Raw genomic sequence first — 26,574 nt, 5'->3', positions numbered from 1 at the left:
CTCACAATCCACCCACACCTACCCCCACCCCCCACGCCCACCCCACACCATGTCCCACCCCACTCCTGCAAACCGGTGCTGGCCGCAGGCTCTGGCTCCCCCTGGCTGCAGATCCGGGAGGAGCTGGGCAGGGTTAGTCTGCCCCAAGTGGCACAACTTGCCCCACACCAAAGGCCACGTGCAGACACATGTGCTGAGCCAGAAATCCCCAGCTCAAATACGTGCCGCTCCTATCTGAGCTGCTGCAAGCACACGGGCCTGCACGTGCGGACGTGCCCTAAGGGTGCAGAGAGAAGTGGAGCTCCCAGCTGTAGCTCAGAACAAGTTTGCAAAGCGATCTGAGTTACACCCTTACCCCAGACCAAACCGACGGTCAGTGCGGGTCCGGAGGGGCGGGGATCTCGCTGCCCGCCGGGAGCCTGCAAGCAGGTTCCCACAGCCAGGGCCAGGCTCTGTGCAGTCCTGGCTGTTTGCGAATGGGAGGGGGAAGGCAGTGGAGGGAGCTGGTACTTGGGGCTCCGCACCTGGTGCTGAAGGGTGGAGTGGGGGAAGTGGAGCCCCCACCCCACCTTGGGGGCTGCACCACACTGGCCCCAGCCTGTAGAGGGGGGCTGAAACCCCCAGACTCAACTCCTGCTCCCTTGCCCCCTCCCGCTCTGAAAGCACCGGCAGGTGGGGAGCCCCAGAAGACACGCGTTCCAGAAGACACTATGTTTTGAACATCTTTATCTGACACCACATGCAATGAGGGGTCAGATTTGCCCCCGGTGGGCCATTGAAGCTGCTTGCAGCCGTGCACTTGTGTTTGCTCACAGCTAGGACCAGCTTGTGGGGGACAGGAGCAGCCAATGGACGTGGAAATTCAACTTTCACTTAGACTGCAAATATTGGCAGTTCCCCCTACCCTTTTCACACCGAATACTTTGAGCAAAAGGTTCTAGACGATACTTTTCCTTGAGGCAGGTCCCCAGGCTGGTCCTCGCGCAGGTCGTCAGGATGGTCCCAGGTCTGGCCTAGATACACCTCTTTATTTGGAGCTAAATGAGCTGAGTGAAAATGGCTGTGCCAGCCTTAGTTACGTGTGGCTATTTTATGAAAAGAAGCCACATCAATGACATTTTACAATAATTGTTCACAAAAAGAATCTCTCCGTCCTCCCTTTCTGATTCTTTCCCCGCCTGAACTCGAATCTGTCCTCTCTCTCTGTCTTAACTCAGTAACATCAACTCCAGATCCTGTTCGACAAGATGTTAACCTCTTCATTTCTGCTGGCATTTCCCCTATAGTCTAACTCCATCAACGCGTCTCTGTTTTCAAATCCTTCTTTAAAACCCACTTCTCTAAAACTCTTCTTACCTTCTTACCCGCACTGATTGCCGGCTCCCAAACTTGAAGACAATATTTTCCTTCTGCTCTGAGCGAGCGAGGAATTCTGATCTGGGCGCCTTGTTACGTAATCATGGTCTCATCTCACTGACGCACGTTTTAACACTCTTAATTACTGATCAAAACCGGTCAATGAATACTGAATTGTATCCTCAAGCTGCAAAATATAAGACTATTATTACTATTTTTTGCTATATCAAATTCCTGCAATTTGATCCAGTTTTAATGGAAACAAAGTAGAGGAGACACAGGCAAGACATGAACTTCCTGCCCCAAACCCAACCTTTACACAGCACACAAATCGCCTGGCTTTTCTCACTTGGTGCTTTTCTTGCAGTCTTTTCTTGCTACATTTGGGCCACTTTTTGCAGTGTTTCTCTCCTAGTGTCGCGCAAACAAGAAATGCCTATCGGAGCGGGTAAACTCCCGCTAAGCCATTGCAACGGCTTTTGAGCTCTGCCAGTGTCTCCCCTTGCTCTCCCACAGACGGGCAGGAATAACTCCCGCTCTCCTGTGCAGATACGATGCATAAGACTGTAAGAATTGCAGTCTGGGGCAGAGCAGAGGGCCAGCTAGCTCACCACACTGTCTGCACGAGTGGCAAGGAGCAGACGTTTTGGAGGCCAAGTACGAGAGAGAGAAGAGAGAAATGCATGAGTTATATCCTGATGCTGCTAAGTCACCATGCACGTGCACATCCCTGCGCCCACGACCAACAGCCCCAGATCGACACCGTTAGAAAGGACAGCTGCAATCTTTTACTGAACCTGGTTCTACCACTGGCCTCCACAGCATCCAGCGGTGATGGGTTTCACAAATAAATCGTGTGAGAAAGGACTTCCTTTCGGTAGTTCGCAACCTGTTGCCTCATAAATGAATCCTGTGGCCCTAATTTCCTGTATCAGGAGACAGTAGAGAGCAGCTTCCCATTCACTCTCTCTAGCCATGATTTCACTGACACCAGATTCTCCTCAGTCCCTCTTTTCCACGCCTTTTTGACCCTCTTCTCACATGCAGCAGCTCCATATCCGTAGTGAGACGCTGCTCTTCTATTCAGTAGTTACTGGTTCTTTACTGGACATGGCACAAGACAGAAACAGGACGTGGGACTTGTTTTTCCCCAGAACAAATGAAATAATTGAAGCTACATGAACCCGTGCTTAAATCGAGTCATTGAGGAGCAAGACTGGGGGAGTTAAGGTGTTTTAGCCAAACGCTTACTGCCGGAAGCCATGCTAGTGCTCTTCTGGAGCATCCCACAGCGATGCCCTGCCGAGAGCTAAAGGGGATCAGGGGGATCGACAAGGGGAATCCAATATATATATACAAACACACACACATATAGACACTTAATTACAAAGGCTAGGGAAATACATACATACATATGTACATACACACACACATACACACACACACACACACGTATCATATATACAGATGCTTAAGCTGACCACATGCTCTGAATCCTGACAGGTTTTGCTGTACAGCAGAAAGCCACACTTACTTCCTGAGGACTGTTCTGGTGTTTCCTGAACCAGCCCAGGTCTCCTCATTTCCATGCCTAAATATCAAAATGGATATTTTAGATGGTTATTAAAAAAAACAGTCTATGTCACAATGGTAAGGCAGTTTATGTCAAAACCTTGCCCAGACAATGAAAAATCAGGATTTCTCTGTTCAAACTATCTTAGAGAAACAAGCTGAAGAATGTCATTCTCTTTACTCCCCTTCATAATGTCATCCATCTACCATTTTATATCCCGTTCATGATGCTGGGGAGAGTGGCAATTGGTGCGACTGAATTCAAGCCTAAGCAGTCTCGCCCAGCCTGCGCACTTCAGTCTGCGACGCGACGGGCCATGTGCTCGAGCGCTGCCCATACTAGTACCAAGGCTTTGCCCTTGGAGGGAACATTTCATCTGAGACTGTCCAAGGACTTGGCAAACAGCAGCTATGTCTCACCAATCTTGCAAGGCAGGTCAAATATTATCTTTGTCCCTATTTCACAGATGGAGGAACTGAGAATAAGAAAGTGAGGAGCAGAAAGCAAAGTACAGTGCGATACAGAGATACCTGAGCAAGGTTTTTTAGTGATACTTCATTGCTAGCCCCACCTAACCGTGGATTCGTTGGAAGTCAAAGTGTTTTCTGTCTGAGATGTGGGATTTGGTGCCCGTGTACATCAGCACTCCCCAGAAACAGCGCCCGAGACAAGAGCACCTGGTTCATCTCGTCTGGCTCAACCAGGCTTTTCCCTGGAAACCAAAGCTGGGGTGCTGTCCCTCCACGAGAGCAGAGCTGGAGGAGTATTGTGGCGCAGGGGGAGGAAGGGCGACGCTTTGTGCCTTTAGGCCTGTGAAATCCCTGCTCTGATCCAGCAGAGCCCGACTCATGGAGCAAAGAGTTATGCAGAGGGATAGCGATAGCCCGGGTTGTTAGACATACATGCATATCAGTTAGCTTCTTAAGTATGCCTTCTTCAATGCTATCTGACATCGTTTCCTGCAATGTCCCACCAATAAAGGCCTTTACAGCTTCCTCCACAACTCTGGGCTCTTACCTGCGGAGGAGCACTTCTGGGACCTCGCCTGGAGAAGCCAAGGCCTTGTATCCACAGAAGAAGCTGTTGATATTTATGAAATCCTGCAGCAGGCTTTCAATACAGTTTTGCATGGCCTGTGAAACAAAAGATCAAAATCATGGCATTATGACATGAGCAAAACCTGTGCTAACACCTGAAACAGGCTCATCACCGTCCAAGCCTGCTGCTTCCATGTACATCACCCCGGACCTGGAAAATTATTTCCTATCAGAAAGGAGGATCTGTGCTAAGCCCTGCACCTGACCCTCTACCGCAGGAGCACGTCTCGAGATCACCGCTAGTAGTGGTCTCTCGCAGCCGTCCTCTGCACGGCAGGCACCAAGGAGGTGGGTCCGTTGAACCTATGGTGTTGGCTCTGCAGCAAAATGCCAATGAGTTGTGACCACAGGAAGCACCCCTTTTGCACCCAGACTTGGAGCTATGGAAACGAATGCCAAAAGTCTCTGTTGAGAAAGAAAGCATCCTTGGCAGCTGCCTCCTCAGTAATGATCAAGCTCAGCACTTTGCATTCAAAATGGGGTTGAAACCCTCCTCCGCAGGATGTCTCCAAATACCACCGGTTTGTGACCACTGACACAGACAGGACCGTCGTGGGGGACGGGTAAAGACAGCCCCCCTGGGACTAGCTCAATTTGCCAGTTGGTTGCGATCTTTAAAGAGGAATTGGTTTTCTTAGCAGTGAGGCTACAAATGGGCATTGTTCGTTTGGAAAGGGTTCTTCAGAAGGCAGGATAGATCTAGGATTTTTAAATGGAGAGGTCCCAGATTGGGCCCTCGGGCTCCAGACAGGGGTGCAAGGCAGAAGTTTTGCGCCCGAGGCAGAGAAGGGCGGGTTGGTTGTGCGTGGAGGGGGCCAAGTGTTGGATGGTCTTACCTGGTCTTGGGGGCTGCTGCTCCTCCTGGAGCTGGCTCCCTGCTCCAGGCCTTCCTCCTGCTGCTGCTGCTGCTCGCGTGCAGCCTGCCCAGGGCCTGAGGCTGCTCCTGGAGCGGGCTCCTCGCGCCCTTCCTGCCTGCTCGCTTGGGGCCTCGTGTCCTGAGTGCGGCAGCACTTCAGGAAGGATGGCAGAGGGATACACCCGCACCCTTCCTCCTGAACTGCCCTGTCAATGAGTTCGAAATTTGGTTAAGTCTCAGTGACTAGGGTGCAAGCAGCCAAGGTGATTGGGTGCTAAGCACATCTCTTCCTTTCAAAATAAAAGAAATATAAATCAGAGAGACGCAAAGAGAAAAATAGTTCAACATGCATTGTGCCATTTCTTTGTACACCTAAAGCTTGTCCCGATGAGCGTGCACATGCAGTTTGTCAAGATTTCTTGGGTGAATTTGATGTCTTTTATTAGACCAACCCAAATGGTTGGAGAATAGTTATTAAGCAAGCTTTCGGGTTCAAAACCCCTTCGTCAGGCTAAGGACGCTGCAGCAGTCGGTGTGTGCTCTTCCTGGATGGGATGAAAAGTGAAGAAGCCAGGGGCTGGGCTGGGCTGGGCTGGGCTGGGCAGTCAGTTGCCAGGCAGATTATCATGTATCAAAAATCCAGTGTCTATGTTCAGTCCCTGATCTCTGGTATCCAGCAGGTTGATGAAATGGAGCTCGTAGGCTCTGTGGCGGGCCAGTAGGGGGCGCTCCTGCGTTGAGCCGCCCACCTCCCTGTGTCCAGGCTCCGAGTGCCCCCCTGGGGTGCGTCCCGTCCGGCCGACCCCTTCCCCGGAGCACCCCCGCTAGCCTGGGGTCCCGCTGCCACCATCCCAGGCTCTGGACTCACTTCTGGCTCTGCGCACCTTGGAGAACGCAGGCCTGATCGTCCAGTGGGCACTAGATCCAATACCAGCACTCGGGGCACTTCCCCAAGTCAGGGGCTTATTAGGAAGCCTCCCTTAGTCCACAGACCTAAGGGGCCTCCTCGGCATAATGTAGACCCACCCCTCAATAAGTCTCCCACACCGGTCACAAGGAGAACTTTATTGATGACAGGGGTAGGGCGGAAACAGGGTAAAAGGTAGAGCAGTGTCATAGAAATCTTACGGGAATATCAGAGGAATCCCACAGAGCAAACCAGGGTGGCTGAGGTAGCCGTTTAAACGCATCTGAGTTACTGAAGCTGAATATCTCATCGGATCTCGAGTAGCTTACTCACTCGCATCGTCCAGAGGTGGTTGGAGTTTCCTCTGGAGGCAGGGCACTCTTGGAGCATGCGGTGATGAGGAGAGAGCCAGGCTCAGATTCACCTGGATGACCGCATGGCTAATGGCTGACTGCCTTCTTCTTGGACCGAGCCCTTAAATAACCTCTCTGACCTCAGCAGCCCGGTCCAATCGAAGCTGCCAATACTGGCCACAAGCCGACCAATCTCCCCAGCATCCCTGGCTACCTGGGCCCGCGCAGGGCCGGGTCTTTCCCCCCTGCCCAGGTGACCAGAGCATCGCCTCCCAGGCCCCAGGCTTTCGTCATGCAGACCAGGTGGGAGATCCCTGCCCTGAGGGATTCAACACCCGCCTCCCAGGCTGGCCGGGACAGGTCTCTGGAGAGGGGCACCGACGGTGGCATTTCTGCCACACTTCCCCCGCTCCTTTAAAAGCTCGGACACGGGGCCTCTCAGGGCCGTGGGTCCGGGCGTGCTGGGTCAGGGGGTTCCCACGGGATGCCAGAAGAAGAAAAAGGAATAAACCTGGAACATGGAACATCTCTGCATGGTTCTTCGGCACCCACAACCGATAGAGAAGCCCCTTGTCCCAGACCACCTGTTTGGTCTCTCCTACTTCTCTTCCATCAGGGCATTTGGGGCATTGGAGGAGGGATATCACATTCCTGGAGGTGCAGCTGTAAGACCCTGGGATGCCGATGGCTCTGTTGCGGGGTGCAGTCATAGTGGGGTGTGGAGATGTGTTGGCAGGCTTTGCATTTCTTGTCCTGGCACGGTCTGGATCCTTTTGGTGTGTCTGGGCTTGAGGAAGCACATCCGGTGAGTGTAAACCACACCAACATCACAAGTAATCAGGGCAGCGCGGAGAAGAGCGGGCTGTTATCAGAGCTCAGCGACGCAGCACCGTGCTCACCTGAAGTCAGGTAGAAGCTGGAGGAGTTCCCGTCGTGCTAGGCCCTAGTTACACTAAGCTATTATAAGCAGTGGTGCCAAAAAGCAGTGTGGGACAAAGGAGCCTCCTGACGGCTGGATGACACCGTCAGAAAGACAAAATGAAAACACACCAAGGAGCAAAAGGACACTCAAGGAAGGACAAAAACCAAAACCCCCAAACAAACTCAAGCACTTCCTAATGAGCCAGAGATCACAAGTCCAGGTGCACAACCTTGGCAAATGTAACAAGCAGAGATGCACATCTCGACAGAGAGAGAGAGAAGAGTGAGCACGAGATGGGGGCTTGCAGGGAGAAATACACGGGTGGGGAAACCTGTCCCTTGTAGAGCCGAGAGGAACCATGAATAATGGACGGTGTCTCTACTGGTCAAGGGCAAACGTCACCAAGTTGGGCTGAGTGCTCATCAGGCAGCGGGGATGCCGTGCGATGGGAAACCTTTCTGAGCTTTCGCCACTGACCACGTATCCGAGTGGTGTTTTCTGTGTCACCTTCAGGATCTGGAAGGCGTCTCCTGAACACCAGCCTTCCCGGGCATGCAGGCTCCAGCAGCCAGGTACGACCTGAGACATCTCCCCACACGGCTAGGAACAACAGAAAGTAGGGTAGAGTTGTACCTTGTAGACTAATCAAAGTAGATCGACAGAGTGATAGACAGACACACAGACAGACAGATAGATAGATAGATAGATAGATAGATAGATAGATAGATAGATAGATAGATAGATAGATAGAGAGGCCATGCTGTGCTGTCTGATCCAAGCTGAAGGGCACGAATCCCTAGAAGGGGTCCCACAGCTACGGTGGACGAGTCCTAAAGGCAAAGCGCGGTGCAGAACACTTACTGGATCAGCGCAGGGCCTCGCCGAGCCTGGCCTGCAGACACAGCTCACCTTGTTCACCTCCAGGCCCAGGCTGCTCTGAGTTTGCAATGCTGCGAGGTCAGATGCTCGGTCATTGCCCGTCCACCCTCATCTGAGACCCAGCCACACTTGCATTGCTAACTATGGCTCCAGAGCCAGCAACGAATGCACGCTGCACGTGCTCTCGACATCCGCACCCGCAGGTGGGAACTCCTGGCCTCGTGCAAGGGACGGGACAGACACGCTGCGCACAAGACGGACTACGACAGTGCGTCAGACAACGGTTGGCTCCTGTCGGCCTCAGCACAGCACAATGAGGATGTCACACAGGGACCCAGCTGAACTTTGCTGCGCAGGGCAAGGATCTGCCCCACGCTGGCGATTCGGGGGCACCACTGCAGGGAGGAGCAGATCTCTTCTGCAGTAGAAACGCTGCTGCTGTTTGGTACCGGGGAGCCTGACCACAGACCGATCTGCATCCTGTCTCATCTGTGCTGTTCCTCAGGAATATCAGCACTGACTTCACAGGAGACTGCTCTGGGCAGTGTTTCTCTGGCAGTCTCCAATGTAGATACGTTCAAGGGAAAGGGAGGTCTGTGGGAAAGGCAGCCACGTCCTCAGGGTCCCAGCAGGCCGAGCAGTTGGGGCTGAGCCCCAGCACGTTAGGCCAAGGTGTGTTCCTCCAGGGTTCGTCCCAGCAGGGGCTCTTGCAGCCTCCAGTGCAGTACCACCGCTGCGTTTGCACCGCCCCGAGGTCACAGAGCCAGGCCCACGTCCTAGTCCACCTCCAAGGGCTCCCTGCAGGTAGCAGAAAGCACAGATCCCGCCTCAGCCATCTCAGCGCAGGGACCTGAACGCAGCCGGAGAGAGGCAGAGCCATTACTGCCTCAGTGGGCAAGCCAGCGTGCCCTAGAGACTGATCCTCATCCACCCTGAATAGACACACAGGTCGCCTGCTCTGGAAAGGCCATGACGTGGGCAGCCGTCCTTGATCCTGGTCCACATAGTGAAGTTCTCTCGCGCTCTCCTGTTGCTTCAGGGGAGGATGCTTATGCGTATCATGCAGGCCTGGCGCTCCCTCTGACGCGGACATCTGCAGCACAGAAAAGGAGGCAGAAGTTGGAGCCTGGCTCTAGACGGGGACCAAGGCCAGTCCTAGTCAACCCAGCTGGAAGTGGGGACCCAGGCATTCAGGATGGGGGGCCGGAGGCAGCTGGACGTGACGTCAGCCACATCGCCGTGTTGCAGGCTCTTGGCTCCAGAAACAGGGGAGTGTTAGCCACAGCGGCCCAATGTGTCACCTATGCTCACCATGGACTTCGAGGCGACGGGACCTGAACCTGGTGAGCCTCCACAAGAGGAGGCTGAGGGGGATCTAGTGGCCCTTTACAAACTAGTCCGAGGGCACCAGCAGGCACTGGGGGAGCCCCTGTTCCCCCGAGCACTCCCAGGAGTGCCTAGAAATAATGGCACAAGCTGGCAGAGGGCAGAGTCGGGCTGGATATCAGGAGGCGCTCCTGCACAGTCAGGGCGGCTAGGACCTGGAGCCAACTTGCAAGGGAAGTGGTGCTGGCTCCTCCCCGGGGCTCTTCAAAAGGAGGCTAGACAGTCAGCTAGCCGGGGTGGTCCGATCCCCGCGCTCTTCACTGCCCACAGCCGGGGGGCGGATTGGATGATCTGCTCAGGTCCCTTCAGACCCTCTCAGCTAGGAAACTAGAAAACACAGTGGCACGTGGAGGCAGCCAGGTCTTAACGGTCCCCGGGAGCTCCGGTGGGCTCACAAACAAGGACGCGGCACACACGACCCCCGGCGAGAGCAACGTGTGGCTGGTTTGGAAATGGTTTTGGACACGCTGTACACCGCACGTAGAGACCCCCCTTTTCCAAACAAGGCCACGGAGCCCGTACACAAAACGGAGCCTGTGTTTCACTCTTCTGTGACAACAGGGACTTTATACAATTTCTTATGCCCCTGCTTCTGTCCCTTTCGTAGCACACCGAGAGCCCATCAAATCACCAAACACGGGGCTGGAAGAGATGTTGGGACGCTGCGTAGTCGCCCCCTGCTCAAGGCAGGATCACCCCCTACAAACCCGCCCAACCAAGCATCGAACCGGCTCTCACGCACGGGCAAGCATGGAGATTGCACAACTCTCTGGGGAGCCCACTTCAGTGCTCTGGAAGAAATCACCCTCGTACAGTGGGAAAGGTCTAAAGTCAAACCTAAATATCCCCTGCTGCAATTCTTCATTGCCTCTGAGCCTGTTTCCTGTGGCTGAAGAAAACAGGACACATCCCCATCCTCCCCACAGCCACCTTCCAGGGGTTTGCAGACATTGAGCTCTCGAGGACTAAACTTGGAGCGCATTCATTCAACCAAGATCCATCCATCTTCCAGTGCCTTCGTCTCAAATGAAAGCGATGCCGTCATTACCGTTAAAGACTCAGGCAGGAAAGGTAAAATCAGCATGGTAGAGAAGGAGCATGGCCTCAAGGCACAGGGACCACATGAGATCCATGAAAGAGCCTCTTTAGCCACCGCTCTGGTGAAAGGGCTGTTTCACCAAGGGCAGAAGAGGGAGGTGGAGGACACGCATCTCTTTAAACAGTTCGCCCTCCAGAAAGGGCAAGGGCTTGGAGGGAACGGAGGGAAGTTGCCCATGGAGGTGGTGAAATGCGGAGAGCCTGGGAAGGTGCACACCGCCAAAAGGCCCAGTGTAGGCGGCGAGTGATGCAGTGTATTCCTCCCAGCTCAGAGCTGGGAGCTAGTGGCAGCCCCCCTGGGCTCCAGAAATCGGGGTCACAGTCACCGCAGGGAACACGTGTGAGCTAGACCTGGGCCGTCGGTCTCTGTGCACACTCAAGAACTGGTGTGAGTTAGGAGCTGGTGTTGCAGTCCCTTTGCTCGTGTGCTGTCACAGTGTCCTGCAGGGAAAGCCTGGCAGGGCGCAGTCCTGCTTGAAGTCCCTGCACGCCAGTCCCTGGTCTCACACCCGGGGGCTGATGCAGCGGTGTGGCCGGACACGGCGGAGACGTGCACGTGGGGAGACGCGGAGAATGCGGACACGCATCACAATGGCCCCTTCTAGAACCGGCTCGGCGCGGTGCGGCTCCTGGAGACGCACACAGCAGTTGAGCCGAACTGCTCCCCAGCTGTCACTGCTTGGGAGGCAGGGCACAACTGCGTCCTTGCTGTGCTGCTGACCGCAAGGGTAAGTGTGGGCACCCGCCCCAGCATGGTGCCTAGTGGGCAGATCGGGGGTGTTTGCACCCACACGTGGGGAGCCCTAGGGCTGGAGGACTTGTGGCTGGGGTAGTTTCACTTGTTTGGTGTCATTTCTTTCCCAAATGGACTTCAGCCCGCTTCAGTAGCAAGCCAAGGGCTGAGGTGTGCAGTGTGCTTGCCCGACATGGGGGGAGGAGAGCGGGGGCTCTGCTTGGAGCTAGGACATGGGGCCGGGCAGGCATGGTGAGGGCTTGCAGCGGAGCAGGCAGTGAGGGGCGCATCTTGCTTTAGGGTTACCCTATTTCCAGGTCCAAGAAACAGGACACCTGCCACGTGGCGGAGGGGGGAGGGGGAATATGATGGGTGGGGGGCGGGCAGTGAGATGCCCGTGCCCTGTCGCTGCCCGTTGTGTTGCCCCCACGGCCAAGCCACAGCCCCCGCCAGCCCTGCTGCTGCCCCCACCTCCCAAACCACTGACCCCAGCCCTGCCAGTGCCCCTCACCCCAAACTGCAGGACCCTGCGCCCCGGGCCGTGATGGTGCCCCTCACTCCCTACCCGCACCCCCTGGCACTGCCAGTGCCCCCCACCCCGTTCCTCCTTATCTGTGCGGTGATTTCAAGTCAAACGAGGCATTTCTGAGTAACAAGACACCATACGAACATAAAGTAAGTAGGAACTACTGGCGGTGGGTTCAGCTTCTCTTTCCTCTTTCTTTCAGACAGCTACAGACGAGTGGAGAGTCTGCTCTCCCGGGTCCCAGACATGGGCTGTTTTGGAGAAGGAGAAAGGTAAATCCAAGAGAGATGCCAATTCTCAGTCTCGTGTACTCTGTTTGTCTTGCCTAATTTGATAGATTCAGCTGTTAATTGAGGAGTGCAGTGGTCAGCCCTTAGAGCTTCACAACGTGTGCTAAGGAAACGCACCTTTTCTCTTCCAAGCTTCCTGCTTTCATCTGTGTGAAGTATTGATTTCTATGCGTTCAGCTGGGTGTCCAGGCTGGAATAAACTCCCTGCAGTGGTGGTGCAGTCCCCTACCCTGGAAATCTTCCAGAGGAGACTGGGCGGTCACCCCTAAATGTGAGGAGTCCAGCGACCCCTTCTGTTAGACCCCGGCGCCACGCCGCGCCCAGCGACTAGGGAGGTGACGATGCGATTGCTCGTGAATCCTGTGACTCCTTAGCCAGAGCAAGCAGGGCGCAAACACCGGCACACGTTGCGCGCAGCAGCTGTATTCAGCATGGAGACAGCTTCGGACTAGCTCCCCAAACCCAACAAACCGGGGAGCCACAGGAACAATATTGTTTTTCCATATTTCTACACTGTGCTTTATACTGTGCATTAACACTCGTTCGCCCCTCGCCCCTCCTGTGTTCCACCCGTTTCTCCTCCCATCTCGAGCTCCTCCTCTCTTTCCTGGTTGCTGCATTCCCATGGAATCGCCTCTGCATTTCCTTCTGTCCATGCCTCTCTGCTGAACGCGCACGCCTAAGCCCTTGACTTGCCTTCTTCGGTCGCTGGGCGGATTTCAGCAAAACCTGGAAGCTTCACCATTCGCCTTTTCGCACGTGTTCATCGCGGACTCTGTCACCAATGACGTGTTGTTTCCCACATTCCCGTCTGTTTTTCTGTGCCAGGTTGTACCATCTTCCACAGTCCTAAAACGTCACCTGGCTCACAGCACGCACACTCGCACAGATTCACTTGCTGCTTTTTCCTCCGAAAACGGCTGACACAGTCAGGACGGTTACTTTGCATGAGCAACTGGCTGGCTTAGAGATCATTCTGCCTTGTGCTCAGCAGCTTTGCTAGGCCACAGGGTCAAGCCTTGTATTCAGCTGCAAATTCGATGGGCCCAGAAAATCCACATAGTGTTGCCCTAACACCTTCTTTGTAGCACTGATATATTTACACCAATAAACCCACCATGGTGTGCGGGTTTTTGAGCTGTCCTGTAAAAATAAACAGCTGTCTGCTTGTCTTTGATATTCCAGATCCTACGCCACTCTGTTACCCTTGGCCAAAATAGCACACCCCTCCCTCTTCTCCCCCAAGCCATCGTTATCAGGTGTGCAACGTGTCTGTGTATCTGCCGTGGCTGGCCGAAGGACAGTGGCATGTCCTGTCTATGTTTTGGGAAGCATTTTGCAGTCTTTCAGAATGAATGAGGATGCATGGATGTAAAAGCAGGGCACAATCATTAGAAGCGTGTGCCACATGCAGCAAAACTAGCAATGGCACAAACTTGCTTAATGCTGCAGTGCAGGCCCTCGCGCATGGGGCTGGTGCAGGGCATTTTGTCTTGGGTGGGAGTGGGAGGCTGGGGTCAGCACCCGTTCTGGCCCCAGCAACTTCACTTGGGGCCTCCCTGGGCAGCAGTGGCAGCAACCCCACGGCTTGGAGCCTGCCCGGCAGCCAGGACATAGCTCTGCCCAGCCAGGCTCTGGTTCTGGAAGCACGCACTTTTGCCACGGGCACCGTACCAAGTTTTTTCTTTAGTTTTCTGACACCAGGATCTCTCGGTGTCAAATTTTGGCATCACACTGTAAATCTGCAGCGTGGCAAATGGGTGCACGTGCACAATGGGTGGTATGTGGGGCCTGAAATGGGTTGGAGGTGCCACAAACTGCATGTGCACGCTCATCGGGACAAGTTTTAGTTGTACAAAGAAATGACACAGTGCGTGTTGAACTATTTTTCTCTTTGCATCTCTCTCTGATTTAGTTTGATTTTGAAAGGTAGAGATGTGTTTAGCACTCAGTCACCTTGCCTCCTTGCACCCTCGAAGTAGTAACTGAGAATTAACCAGCTTTTGAACTCATTGACAGGGGAGATGAGGAGGAAGGGTGCGGGTGCATCACTCTGCATTCTTTCCTGAAGTGCTGCCGCCCCAGCAGGCAGGAAGGGCACAAGGAGGAAGGCCTGGAGCAGGGAGCCAGCTCCAGGAGGAGCAGCAGGCCCCACGAGCAGGTAAGACCATCCAACACTCGGCCCCCTCCCCGCACAACCAACCCGCCCTTCTCTGCCTCGGGCGCAAAACTTCTGCCTTGCACCCCTGTCTGGAGCCCGAGGGCCCAATCTGGGACCTCTCCATTTAAAAATCCTAGATCTATCCTGCCTTCTGAAGAACCCTTTCCAAACGAACAATGCCCATTTGTAGCCTCACTGCTAAGAAAACCAATTCCTCTTTAAAGATCGCAACCAACTGGCAAATTGAGCTAGTCCCAGGGTGGATGTCTTTACCCGTCCAGAATTTGGCCGTCCCCCACGACGGTCCTGTCTGTGTCAGTGGTCACAAACCGGTGGTATTTGGAGACATCCTGTGGAGGAGGGTTTCAACCCCATTTTGAATGCAAAGTGCTGAGCTTGATCATTACTGGGTAGGCAGTTGCCAAGGATGCTTTCTTTCTCAACAGAGACTTTTGGCATTCGTTTCCATAGCTCCAAGTCTGGGTGCAAAAGGGGTGCTTCCTGTGGTCACAACTCATTGGCATTTTGCTGCAGAGCCAACACCATAGGTTCAACGGACCCACCTCCTTGGTGCCTGCCGTGCAGAGGACGGCTGCGAGAGACCACTACTAGCGGTGATCTCGAGACGTGCTCCTGCGGTAGAGGGTCAGGTGCACGGCTTAGCACAGATCCTCCTTTCTGATAGGAAATAATTTTCCAGGTCCGGGGTGATGTACATGGAAGCAGCAGGCTTGGACGGTGATGAGCCTGTTTCAGGTGTTAGCACAGGTTTTCCTCATGTCACAGACTTTTCCAAACTGTTTTAGAAAAATACCAATCGAACTTTGATCATCCAACACAAATTCAGGTTTTTTAAAAGTTGAAAATTTTGCAAGATCCAGAGCAGCGGTCCTCAGGGTTTTGAGGTTCAAACCTGTCCGCATTAGACTCATGGCATGCTTATCTTGTACTCATTTTTTGTCTGGGGGCCGAGCTCTTCCCAGGTAGGCTTTGCTGCACCCGGGCTGGGCGGCAGTGGTGCTGGGATGGGGGTTGGGGGGGCCATGACTAATTTTGGGGTGGCTGCAGGGCCCCCTCCAGCCCCCTTCCCAGCACCAGCACCACCTGCCCCGAGCGCAGCCCAGCCCAGCCCAGCCCAGCCCCTGCCGGGAAGAGCCCGGCACCGCCCCGGCCCCAGCACACGTACCTGGTGCCGATGCAGTCGAGGTCTTGGCATGGATCCCGGTGTGCTACCTTGGAAAGTGGGTTCCCCTTCTGCAAATGGGAGTGATGTGCAGCTTTTCAGGAACGCATCTACCACACGCAGCGAGGGCAACCTGGAAACCCCTTCTCCTCTTTCAAAGGACACAGCCCACGAGAGCTGAGAATGGTTTGGACTCCCTAGATTCCTACTGGAAATCTCTGAGTGTATCTTGTGACTCCCGTACAGGTGTTTGCACACACACAGTGCTAATCACACCTTTCCCTACATGCGTGGAGGGGCCCGAGATACACACGGACCATTATTTGTTGGGGACTGTGAACGAGCATTATCCTAAGGACTGTAGATTTGCATTGACTCGTGTGACCGATCTACCTATTTCCAGGGAAACAGGTGTTTTTCTCCATAAAAGTCTGTTAGCGCTGGTGGGAGGCCATCCCGACACCGGGTAGAGCAAGGGACTGAGCAGGGGCTTCTCAGCACGCAGCCGTGACACCGCAGGGACAGCGCCCCGTTTGGTGCACGTGGAAATACAGGAATGAAGAAACTCAGACGTCGTCTTGAAGTCTCTGCCTTTTAATGCCCATAGTCTCCGATAATATTCCTGTTTCTAACTGGACTAGTTAAAAACGCAACGGGGGAAACATCCACTTGTCGCTATCAAGATGCATATTTGCATCTTCTATCTGTCTGGGGCTTTCCACCCCAGCTGTCTTTCCAAACAAGGACCTGCCTCACTCCCAGGGACCATTTCCCACTGTGAACATGTCTTTGCCTCTGCAGTAATCACGATGGCTTGTTCCCATTCACTTGAGCGGGCTTGGATCAGGTTCCAGCTAGCGCAAAGGCAAGTGTAAAAGTGAGAAGAAATATTGTCTCTCGATGTAAAACTTGAAGAGGGACACAGGGAGACAAAATAGGTGGAGGCTCCCCCGGGGTATGCCTGGACTCGTGGGATTAACACTCTTCCTTCACAAACCGTGTTTGATCCCATCTGGCCAAGACTTGGTTTTCTATCTCCTCCACCGACAGGTACTGCTGATACGAGACCTCCCCGCTCCAGCGCTGGGTGGACGTGGGGTTCGCGCTGGTTCGGAGGAGGGCCGCTGCCGACTCGTAATGCCACGATGTTGATCTTTTGTTTCCCAGGCCGTTGAAGACCGTGTTGAAAGCCTGCTGCAGGATTTCCACAATGTCACCAGGTTTTTCTGTGACTACAGGGCCTTTTCTTCTCCAGGCGAGGTCCTGGAAGTCCTCCTGCGCAGGTAAGAGCCAAGAGCTGTGGAGGAAGCTGTAAAGGCCTTTATTGGTGGGATATTGCAGGAAACGATCTCAAATAGCATTGAAGAAGGCATACTGAAGAACCTAACTGATTTGCATGTATGTCTAACAACCCGGGCTATCGCTATCCCTCTGCATAACTCTTTGCTCCATGAGTCGGGCTCTGCTGGATCAGAGCAGGGATTTCACAGGCCTAAAGGCACAAAGCAGCGCCCTTCCTCCCCCTGCGCCACAATACTCCTCCAGCTCTGCTGTCGTGGAGGGACAGCACCCCAGCTTTGGTTTCCAGGGAAAAGCCTGGTTGAGCCAGACGAGATGAACCAGGTGCTCTTCTATTCTCAGTTCCTCCATCTGTGAAATAGGGACAAAGATAATATTTGACCTGCCTTGCGAGATTGGTGAGACACAGCTGCTGTTTGCCAGGTCCTTGGACAGTCTCAGATGAAATGTTCCCTCCAAGGGCAAAGCCTTGGTACTAGTATGGGCAGCGCTCAAGCACATGGCCCGTCGCGTCGCAGACTGAAGTGCGCAGGCTGGGCGAGACTGCTTAGGCTTGAATTCAGTCGCACCAATTGCCACTCTCCCCAGCATCGTGAACGGGATATAAAATGGTAGATGGATGACATTATGAAGTGGAGTAAAGAGAATGACATTCTTCAGCTTGTTTCTCTAAGATAGTTTGAATAGGGAAGTCTTGATTTTTTACTGTCTGGGCAAGGTTTTGACATAAACTGCCTTACCATTGTGACATAGACTGTTTTTTCAATAACCATCTAAAATATCCATTTTGATATTTAGGCATGGAAACGAGGACGCCTGGATTGGATCAGGAGACGCCAGAAGAGTCCTCGGGAAGTAAGTGTGGCTTTCTGCTGTACAGGAAAACCTGTCAGGATTCAGAGCGTGTGGTCAGCTTAAGCATCTATATATATGATACGTGTGTGTGTGTGTGATATATATATATATATATATATATATATGTACGTATGTATTTCCCTAGCCTTTGTAATTAAGTGTCTATATGTGTGTGTGTGTGTGTGTATATATATTGGTTTCCCCCTTGTCAATCCCCCTGATCCCGTTTAGCTCTCGGCAGGGCATCGCTGTGAGATGCTCCAGAAGAGCACTAGCACGGCTTCCGGCAGTAAGCGTTTGGCTAAAACGCCTTAACTCCCCCAGTCTTGCTCCTCAATGACTCGATTTAAGCACGGGTTCATGTAGCTTCAATTCTTTCATTTGTTCTGGGGAAAAACAAGTCCCACGTCCTGTTTCTGTCATGTGCCATGCCCAGGAAAGAACCAGTAACTAGTGAATAGAAGAGCAGCGTCTCACCTGCAAGCCCTCACACCACAGTTTTCCCTCCCAGGAACAACCTTTCTACCAAGTTTCATGAATGGGTTTTGGAGTTGTCATCATTTCAGCATTGTCCAGTCCTAAGACATTGTGGCAGGGGTGTCACAGAGAATGGCACAGGTTTGCATAGCACATCACGAAATGACGATGAGTACTTAGGATTATTCATGATAAGATAGCTGACCTAGCAGTCCCACCATCGCAAAGTCCTTTCTGAACTGGGTGGCGGTGGGGTTGGGAAGTGCGAGTAGGGCATGCTCTGGGAAGTGGGCTGTGCACCCCCGTGCAGCGGGATCCGGCCTGTTGTTGGGATCCGGCTGGATAGGGACCTGGCCATGCCCACCCGCCTGCGGGACACAGATGTTGGGCACCGCCGGGATGGAGCACGTGTGTGTGTGTGCCTGCATTACCCCTTCCACGTGAACGCAGGTGAATCTGCTGATAATAACCCTTGTGTGTCCAGGGTAGATTCATCCCTCGATTAAAGCAGCTTTTCTGCTTCTAGCAGTGGACAGCCTTTCTTGTTCACCCCTCTCAGAAAGGATCTCCTCCAATCAGAAAAGGTGCAGGGAAGGGCAGTGCAGAGAGATGGCTGCGGTAGTCGTAGAACCAGGTTCAGTCAAAGATTGCAGCTGTCCTTTCTAAGGCGCCCAGATCAGAAGTCCTTGCTGGCTCATGGCAGAAGGAATATGTCCATCTTCTCGAGACAGGCTGAGTGACAAATATCACTGTTTCAAAGACTGACCATGGCCGGATTTGGTCAATGTATTTGTTTTCAGCCCACTAGCCCTGCTCCTCAGCACCTGGCTCCTTGCAACGCCAGAAGATTTCAGGGAGGCACCAGGTTACCCCAGCTTGAAGAGACTGCTCCAGTACCTGCAAGGAGACATGCCTGGCTCTCAAGTGCTGGAAGAGGCAGAACACCTCCTGGCCAAGTTTCTCAGCGAAGAGCTAGAAAATGAGAGTAAGTTATATTTTTTCCCAAGCTATCGCTGCCTAACCTCCCAAACCTGAGCAAAGAATTGCATTTGGGGGGGAAATGTTACCAACAGTTATATTACCAGGGCGAATTGTGATATCGCTGACATGAGAGGGCCAGGCCCTGCAGACTTGAGGGTATGTCCAGTGTCCAACTGACACGTGGTCCTTCACCCAGGTAGAAACTTTCCTGTGGCAAAGAGCTTTGTGGTTCTGCTTCTCAGACCTGGTGCAATGTGTGACCTAGGCCTGGTGTCGAGCTTTGGCACAGCAGTGCAGGGAAATGAGATATGAAAGAAGGGAAACAAAAGAAAAGCAGTATTTCACCCCAGAAACCTGACCTGCTGGGTGTTCCAGAAAGAAGGGGTTATTTTAGACTTGGGCACAGCGCCAGGTCAGCTCAGGCATTTAAATGTGGACACAAGACGCATTGCATAAAACACAACTCCTTTTTTCTTCAGCCTCCAAAATCATTCGTATCTGCAAGGTTGCCAATATGTGTCCAATGAGGCTCTGTCCCGGGGTTGGGTCCAGTGGGTCAAGACAATATTCAGGTCGATGTTTTGATCCAACTGTTGTTCAAAGTCAGCAGAAGTTTCCAGGGGGTTTGTTCCCGCATTTATTTCTTGCAGTAATGTTGGAAAAAGGGTCTGAAACTTTGAGTGGCAGACACTCCCTTGCATGAGAACGAAATGATCCACGTCCTGACAGAACGGCTCCGAATTACAGTGCACTTGTCTGTGTAGCAGGGAGTGCGGAGAGGGCAGGGCAGTGTCTAATCTGAGCGTATGATAGGAGCTGTCTTAGAGCGATCACTTGTGTTGTGTCCATCCCGTTTGCTCATGGTTATACAGAGCTGAACGAGCTGTTCTTTCCAAAGTACATCCTGCTTTCTCCACAAGCACATTTAAAGGCTCAGTGAGGAGCCATTGGTCGAAGGCATTTCTTTAGTGAGAAACATGCAGGCGGAGCTTTCTATGTGCAGCCTGAGCTCTAGAGACCCCCACGAGGACTCTCGGCAGGGCCCACCCATGTCGATTAGACTGCAAGGCTGGGGCAAGAGACAAGACACACACAAGTCCATTCTGGGGTTTGCCCATGCTGTGCTGGAGTGTGTGTGCGTGTGTGTGTGTGTGTGTGTGGATTGGAGGCCCCCCACGTCTGGGGCAGGAGGGGCTCCAGTCTACCGGCCCAACCCTCCAGCACAGGCTGGGCAACCCCAGACACAACTCCCTCCCCTCCCTTCCCCACATGGGTGTGTGGTGGCTCTTGAGTCAAGGGGGGGCACGTGCCCCCCCACCCCGATACCAGTCAGCAACCGGGGGCACCCCAGAGGCCGATCCCAGTGGTTGGGGGGTGGTCCCCCGGTGGCCAATCCTGCTGCCTGCGGGGCCCCGATCCCACTCACCATAAAAGCAGCCGCGCTGCTTCGGGAACTTGGTGACCACTTCCAGAAGCAGCGCGGCCATTGGAGCTGGCAGCCCCGCTCCCCGGCCAGCGCTCGCAGGAGGGGCACTGGTGCTCCCGCCTGCTACCCTGCCCACCGGCTACACAGGGAGCGCAGCATGACAGGGGTGCCCGGTGCTCTCCGGGGGTGCACCCCCGTGCCTTCCCTGTGTCGCCCCTGCTTCTCTGCCCGCATCCTAAGGACAGCACCAGGAACAAGGCCAGGCTGCTTCAGCCCAGCCCTGCTCCTGGCATGTCCTAACAGCAGTTAATGAAGGCGCTCTGCTTTGGAGCGCCTTAGTCTGCACCTTCCTGTAATGAGGGCTCATTGGTCTGACAATCAGGCATTTTTGAAAGTGCTCTGCAGCCATGCCCGTCTCTCAGTGCTTGGGCGTAGAGTGCTGTCAGCGGCTGATCATGGGCTAAAGCATCACTTGTCAGTGCCTAAAGAATATTGTAAGAAATACCAGACAAGGCAAGCCTAGCCCAGGAGTTTGGGAGCCGGCAATCAGTGCGGGTAAGAAGGTAAGAAGAGTTTTAGAGAAGTGGGTTTTAAAGAAGGATTTGAAAACAGAGACGTGTTGATGGAGTTAGACTATAGGGGAAATGCCAGCAGAAATGAAGAGGTTAACATCTTGTCGAACAGGATCTGGAGCTGATGTTACTGAGTTAAGACAGAGAGAGAGGAGAGATTCGAGCTGGGGCGGGGAAAGAATCAGAAAGGGAGGACGGAGAGGCTCTTTTTGTGAACAATTCTTGTACAATGTCATTGATGTGGCTTCTTTTCATAAAAGAGCCACATGTAACTAAGGCTGGTACAGCCATTTTCACTGAGCTCATTTAGCTCCAAATAAATTGTTGTATTTAGGCCAGAGCGGGGACCAGCCCAAGGACCAGCCCGGGGACCAGCCTGAGCTCGAACATCAGGAGCAGCCTGGGGACCTGCCCAAGGACCAGCCTGGCAACCAGCATGAGGACCAGCCCGGGGACCAGCCAAGGGTCCAGCCCGGGGAACAGCCTGAAGGCAAGCCTGGGGAGCTACCCAGGGACCAGCCTGGGGATCAGCCTGTGGTCCAGCCCGAGGACGAGGCTGAAGATCTGCCCGAAAACCAGCTTAGGGACCTGTCCGAGGACCATGCTGAGGACCAGCCTGGGGACGTGCCCAAAGACGAGCCTGGGGACCTGCCTCAGGACCAGCCTGGGGACGTGCCCAAAGACAAGCCTGACGACCTGCGCGAGGACCAGCCTGGGGACCTTCCTCAAGAAAAGGTATGATCTAGAACCTTTTGCTCAAAGTATTCGGTGTGGAAAGGGTAGGAGGAACTGGCAATATTTGCAGTCTAAGTGAAAGTTGAATTTCCACGTCCATTGGCTGCTCCTGTCCCCCACAAGCTGGTCCTAGCTGTGAGCAAACACAAGTGCACGGCTGCAAGCAGCTTCAATGGCCCACCGGGGGCAAATCTGACCCCTCATTGCATGTGGTGTCAGATAAAGATGTTCAAAACGTAGTGTCTTCTGGAACGCGTGTCTTCTGGGGCTCCCCACCTGCCGGTGCTTTCAGAGCGGGAGGGGGCAAGGGAGCAGCAGTTGAGTCTGGGGGTTTCAGCCCCCCTCTACAGGCTGGGGCCAATGTAGTGCAGCCCCCAAGGTGGGGTGGGGGCTCCACTTCCCCCACTCCACCCTTCAGCACCAGGTGCGGAGCCCCAAGTACCAGCTCCCTCCACTGCCTTCCCCCTCCCATTCGCAAACAGCCAGGACTGCACAGAGCCTGGCCCTGGCTGTGGGAACCTGCTTGCAGGCTCCCGGCGGGCAGCGAGATCCCCGCCCCTCCGGACCCGCAGTGACCGTCGGTTTGGTCTGGGGTAAGGGTGTAACTCAGATCGCTTTGCAAACTTGTTCTGAGTTACAGCTGGGAGCTCCACTTCCCTCTGCACCCTTAGGGCACGTCCGCACGTGCAGGCCCGTGTGCTTGCAGCAGCTCAGATACGAGCGGCACGTATTTGAGCTGGGGATTTCTCCTCAGCTGGTCCTGAGTGGGTGAGTGGGAACTGTGTCAGGGGGCTGCTCAGGAGGGGCAGAGAGGCACAGGATGTGGGCATGGCAGTGCTGGGAGTGGGGTTTATGCTCTGCTACTGCTTGCCCCCTTCCGCCCGGAGCAAGCTGCACCTGCATCATGCTCCTGCCCCCCGCCTGTCCTGGCTGGGCAAGAGGCAGCGAGGCATATCCCCCACTCCCAGCACTGTCGTGCCTGCAGCCCGGGCCCCTCTGCCCTCCTCCCCATGTCCCATGCCCCCCTCCCCAGCTGGGCACAGGTCAGAGGAATCTGCAAACACAAAGGGGTGCAGGAGATGGAAGCCGAGTGTCCAGTGTTTTTGAATATTATTTTCCTTTTCATATCCCAAGAGAGCCCGTTTCCTTGGGCGAGGAGCCTTGCCCGATAGGGAACGGCAGAGAAAGGTCAGGAGGCACGTCTGCTCTGCAGGAGCTCCTTCCTGAGCAAAGCACCTTGTGTAGTCGGGATGCCACCGTTTCATTCAGCAGACAAGGTTCTCTGGGTAAAAGTGCTGTCTTTTATTAGACCAACTAAACACCCATTTCACAGGGCAACACTCGCTACCGTCCATGTTTCAGGGGTGTTAGTTGTAGATGGAATACTACATATGAATACTTCATTGCAAATACCAAACCGAACTACTCCTGTCGGTAGGACACCACCACTAACAACGTCCAAGGACCAGGCGTAGACCCCAAGATACTTGCTTCTGGTTCTACTCTTTCATCCCTACCGCTTCCATCACGTTTCTGACTTTTTTCTCCGCAGCACATTGGAGACGCCCGTGTAATTCGGAGCCTGATGCCGAACAGCAAAGGCTGTGTATATAAAAGCATCCTGGTAAGTGATGTGGAAGAGCTGTGTAGATTTATTACTGGATGTGTTTTCACTCCGGATGATAATTTCTATGTAAAATCTCTGCTGCTCTGATTCACACCAAGACAAAGCTTTTCAATATGAGGGGCCACATCATGCCCTTGATTCTTAGGTGAATCGACACTGGCATTTTAGTAGTCAGAGTGCAGTCCACCTCCCAAACTCTTCCCTGGCCTTTCAGCCGGATAATATCCACCACTTGTCCTCAACCATTGAGTAAGGTAAGGAGAAAACGTGCACTGCACTTGTACGAATGGGCGTGCGTGCACAGGTAGGCAGACAGATACACTGAAGAGCAGCTTGGAGGCAAGTCCCCGGAAGATGCTGTATAGCAATAGAGAGTATGTAGTAACACAAGGCTCCCAAAGGGCAGACACCTCTAAACAGCATCGTGTATTAGCCTTCCTTTTCCCTTAGAGGACAGTGGAGCTGGAAGGGACCTCAGGAGGCCATGTAATGTAACCCCTGCTGAAGGCAGGATCATTCCTGACTAAACCTTCCCGCCCAAGTTACGTCTGACCTGTCCTTAACACTGCACAAGCCAGCCTCCCAACAACTACTATTCCCAGTGCCCAAAACACCAAGGATAACCATCACCTGCTACAGGTAAAGCAAGGAGGCGAGGCCCAATGCCAAACGTGGGGCTTGGTGTGAGCCCGAGCAGAGAAGCAAAACCCAGGAACTTGCTGGTTGTTTTCGTGCTAGCAAGAGCCTCAGCACACCCGAGTCCAAGCCCCCAGCCCTAACTGCAGCCAGCAGACAGTGCTCCCAGTGCGGCTGCTGTCCTTCCCAGTCTGGGGCTCTCTGCACATTGGCTCAGGAAGCTCTTTATTCCTGCAGCCAAATCATCTGAACAGCAGCGGAGCCAGGACACATCCCTGGAGGAGTCCACTCAAAGCCTCCTGCCATTCCCACCTGGGTCCATGCACAAGCGCCTTAGACACCTGGCTCGACAGCCACAAGCAATGTGCTCTGGAGTCATTCGGTTTTGCCCATGTTTCTCCAGGTTGTTTCTGAGAAGGTTGGCTGGGACTTTCCAGGGAAAGGGAAAGTGTTGAGAGGTAAACCCTGGGCCAGGTTCATGGTGACGCAGCTGCTGCTTGGGCCATGTCACTGGCACAAGGTAGAGTTAGGCAAGCAAAGCCTTGATGGCATAGGACCAGCCTCGTGGCTCCTGGGACTCTGCTCCGTGCGGGTGGTCACGCTGGAAGGAAAGGTTTCAGAGAGACAGAGGCAAAAGCAAAGAGCATTCAGAGTGGTCTTTTTGACACCAGGCACAAACACAGTCTAGCCAGGCAGCTTGGTAGAGTCACATACACACAGGCACCGTCACCCTTTGCTAGGATGTGCTGTGCACGAGGCTATTCCCATCGCCGTAATTCCCAGTCGCGCATTGTCTGTACCTGCCCGATGGGACACCAAGCCAACACGCCAGATAGATAACCTGAAAACAGATGTCGAGAAGCAAAATCAGTCATTGCAAAATGCTTTTTCCAGGTAACCTGCCAGGACAGGACAACAGACGTGATTGAAAAAATATTCACCAAATATGATGTGGACCTCATAGAAGTGGATAACTTTGAACTTGTGCAGGTCATCTCCGAGCACAAAGGTAAGAGAGCAAAACTTTTTGCTGCTTAAAAGCTCCTCCTCATGGTTGCAGAAGAACATGCATGTGAATCCGTTTTAGAAAGAGTGCATTGTTTCATCTCAAAGCCAGGGGCAGTCGCCCTCCCGCTTGAGTACCTGGTAGGAGTCAGCACACCGCTGCTCCCCTGTGGCATGCCATGGGTGCAGTTGGGGAAGACTGACAAGTAGAGATCCAGCGCTGACATGTGTCCAGCGGTCTGCAGTCAGGCCCACCTGCAAAAGAAGCAGTGGGAGCATCACCTGTACACTGGCTGCTGCCCAAAAAGCCACAGGGAAGACACAGTCCAGATCCACGCCCTGAAATCCATCCTGCTTGACAACCTCTGCGCCCTCTGCACCAGGAAGGTGTCCCAAAGCCATCCTGAGGGTCACAGACCCTACGGGGGAAAGCACTGTATAAATGCAGAGCATTACCCGCAGAATAGCTTCGCCTTCCCGGGGGGCTCCTCCATTGTATGCATTGCACTTGCAGTGTTCGGCAAGCCCTAAGCCTGCTGGGTATCTTGCGTGGCAGGAGGAGAGTCTACCATCACTCCCTGACCATTGCCAGGTCAAACTCTCATCAGCATCAAATCAGCAGCCGCCTCAGGCCCTGCCCTGGATTTCCCAGCCCTCTTTCAGAGGCAGTGAAAGCAGGGAGGATGCAACGGGAGGGGAGAAAGCCAGGCTGAGCAGGCTTCCTTCTGCTCACCTCTGGGACCCAGCAACCCAAGGCCCCAGCGCTCCCCCTCCCCACACACACACCTCTTTGGAAAACAGCTGTGTCCCATTGCTGGCAGACAGGTATGTGGGAGCTCAGGGAGCAGCAATCTCCTGTGCTGCCAAAAGGCAAGGCTCACGCCCTGCTCTTGGTGCATGAGGACGTAAAGGGGTTGTCTCGGCTGAATGGAAGAGAATTGGTCTTGCCCCATTTGTTGAATAAAGCCCCAGCACATGCAAGCTGCACAAAACCACACGTGGAAATGATGCATTAAAGAAGCAAGGCAAATGATTGCCTTTCCCCTAAACGTACAGCCCTGTGTGCATACATCGTGCTACTGTCTGTAGTCAGTGATCTCAGAGCCAGGAAACGGTTTCCTGTAGTGCGCACGTACGTTTGGTGTTATCACACTTGCAGAAGCATAACTTTGGGTGGTACAACATTTCTCATACTTTTGCTGGTGGGAAAGGAGATGTTATACCTAGTAAAAACCATGTTAAAGCCCCTTATGGGGACTTCAGAGAGGCACGTGCCCAGCCACAGCGCACCTCTGAATGCTCCCCCGTGTCCTGCGCTTGCTTGTCGTGCTGCTATCCAGAGTAAATCACTCGACGCGGCTTTTCTTTTCTTTTTTCTTTTCTTTTCTTTCTGCAGAGCTAGTCTTCCCGCAGGGAGCTAATGTGTTTTACGGGATGAACAGCCAGTGCAGTGCAGACCTCATCCTGCGAAGAAAGCCCTGTTTAATTTTCGGCCCATGGCCCGATGAGCACAAGAAGAGGAGGCGCCTACCCAGGCTCTTTCGAGGTGGCCGGAGCAGACGCAGACGCCTAGGTTTCTAAGGAATCCGTGAATCCCATTGCCAGGCTGGGGGACACTGGGGCTGGGGGGTTGGGGTGCAG

At 53.7% G+C, this 26,574-nt stretch overlaps 1 protein-coding gene across 1 annotated transcript; it reads left to right on the top strand.

Annotated features, from left to right (window-relative positions):
- Positions 1-20,515: 20,515 nt before the first annotated feature.
- LOC132249891 (protein TsetseEP-like) lies at positions 20,516-26,574 on the top strand. The gene is made up of 5 exons (XM_059725551.1): positions 20,516-20,531; positions 21,241-21,665; positions 23,218-23,289; positions 24,823-24,937; positions 26,330-26,574. The coding sequence occupies exons 1-5, from the start codon at positions 20,516-20,518 to the stop codon at positions 26,512-26,514; spliced, it is 813 nt and encodes a 270-aa protein (XP_059581534.1). The 3' UTR covers positions 26,515-26,574.

The sequence above is a fragment of the Alligator mississippiensis genome, chromosome 4 (genome assembly GCF_030867095.1).
Source record: "Alligator mississippiensis isolate rAllMis1 chromosome 4, rAllMis1, whole genome shotgun sequence".
NCBI lineage: Eukaryota > Metazoa > Chordata > Crocodylia > Alligatoridae > Alligator > Alligator mississippiensis.
This window is presented reverse-complemented; position numbering and strand designations above follow the sequence as displayed.

What these genes read in the sequence shown, in the direction of transcription:
- LOC132249891 (XM_059725551.1), top strand. An exon ending in GTGTATATAAAAGCATCCTG is followed by an intron (nt 23,290 to 24,822) that starts GTAAGTGATGTG and finishes TGCTTTTTCCAG; the next exon opens with GTAACCTGCCAGGACAGGAC. An exon ending in GGTCATCTCCGAGCACAAAG is followed by an intron (nt 24,938 to 26,329) that starts GTAAGAGAGCAA and finishes TTCTTTCTGCAG; the next exon opens with AGCTAGTCTTCCCGCAGGGA.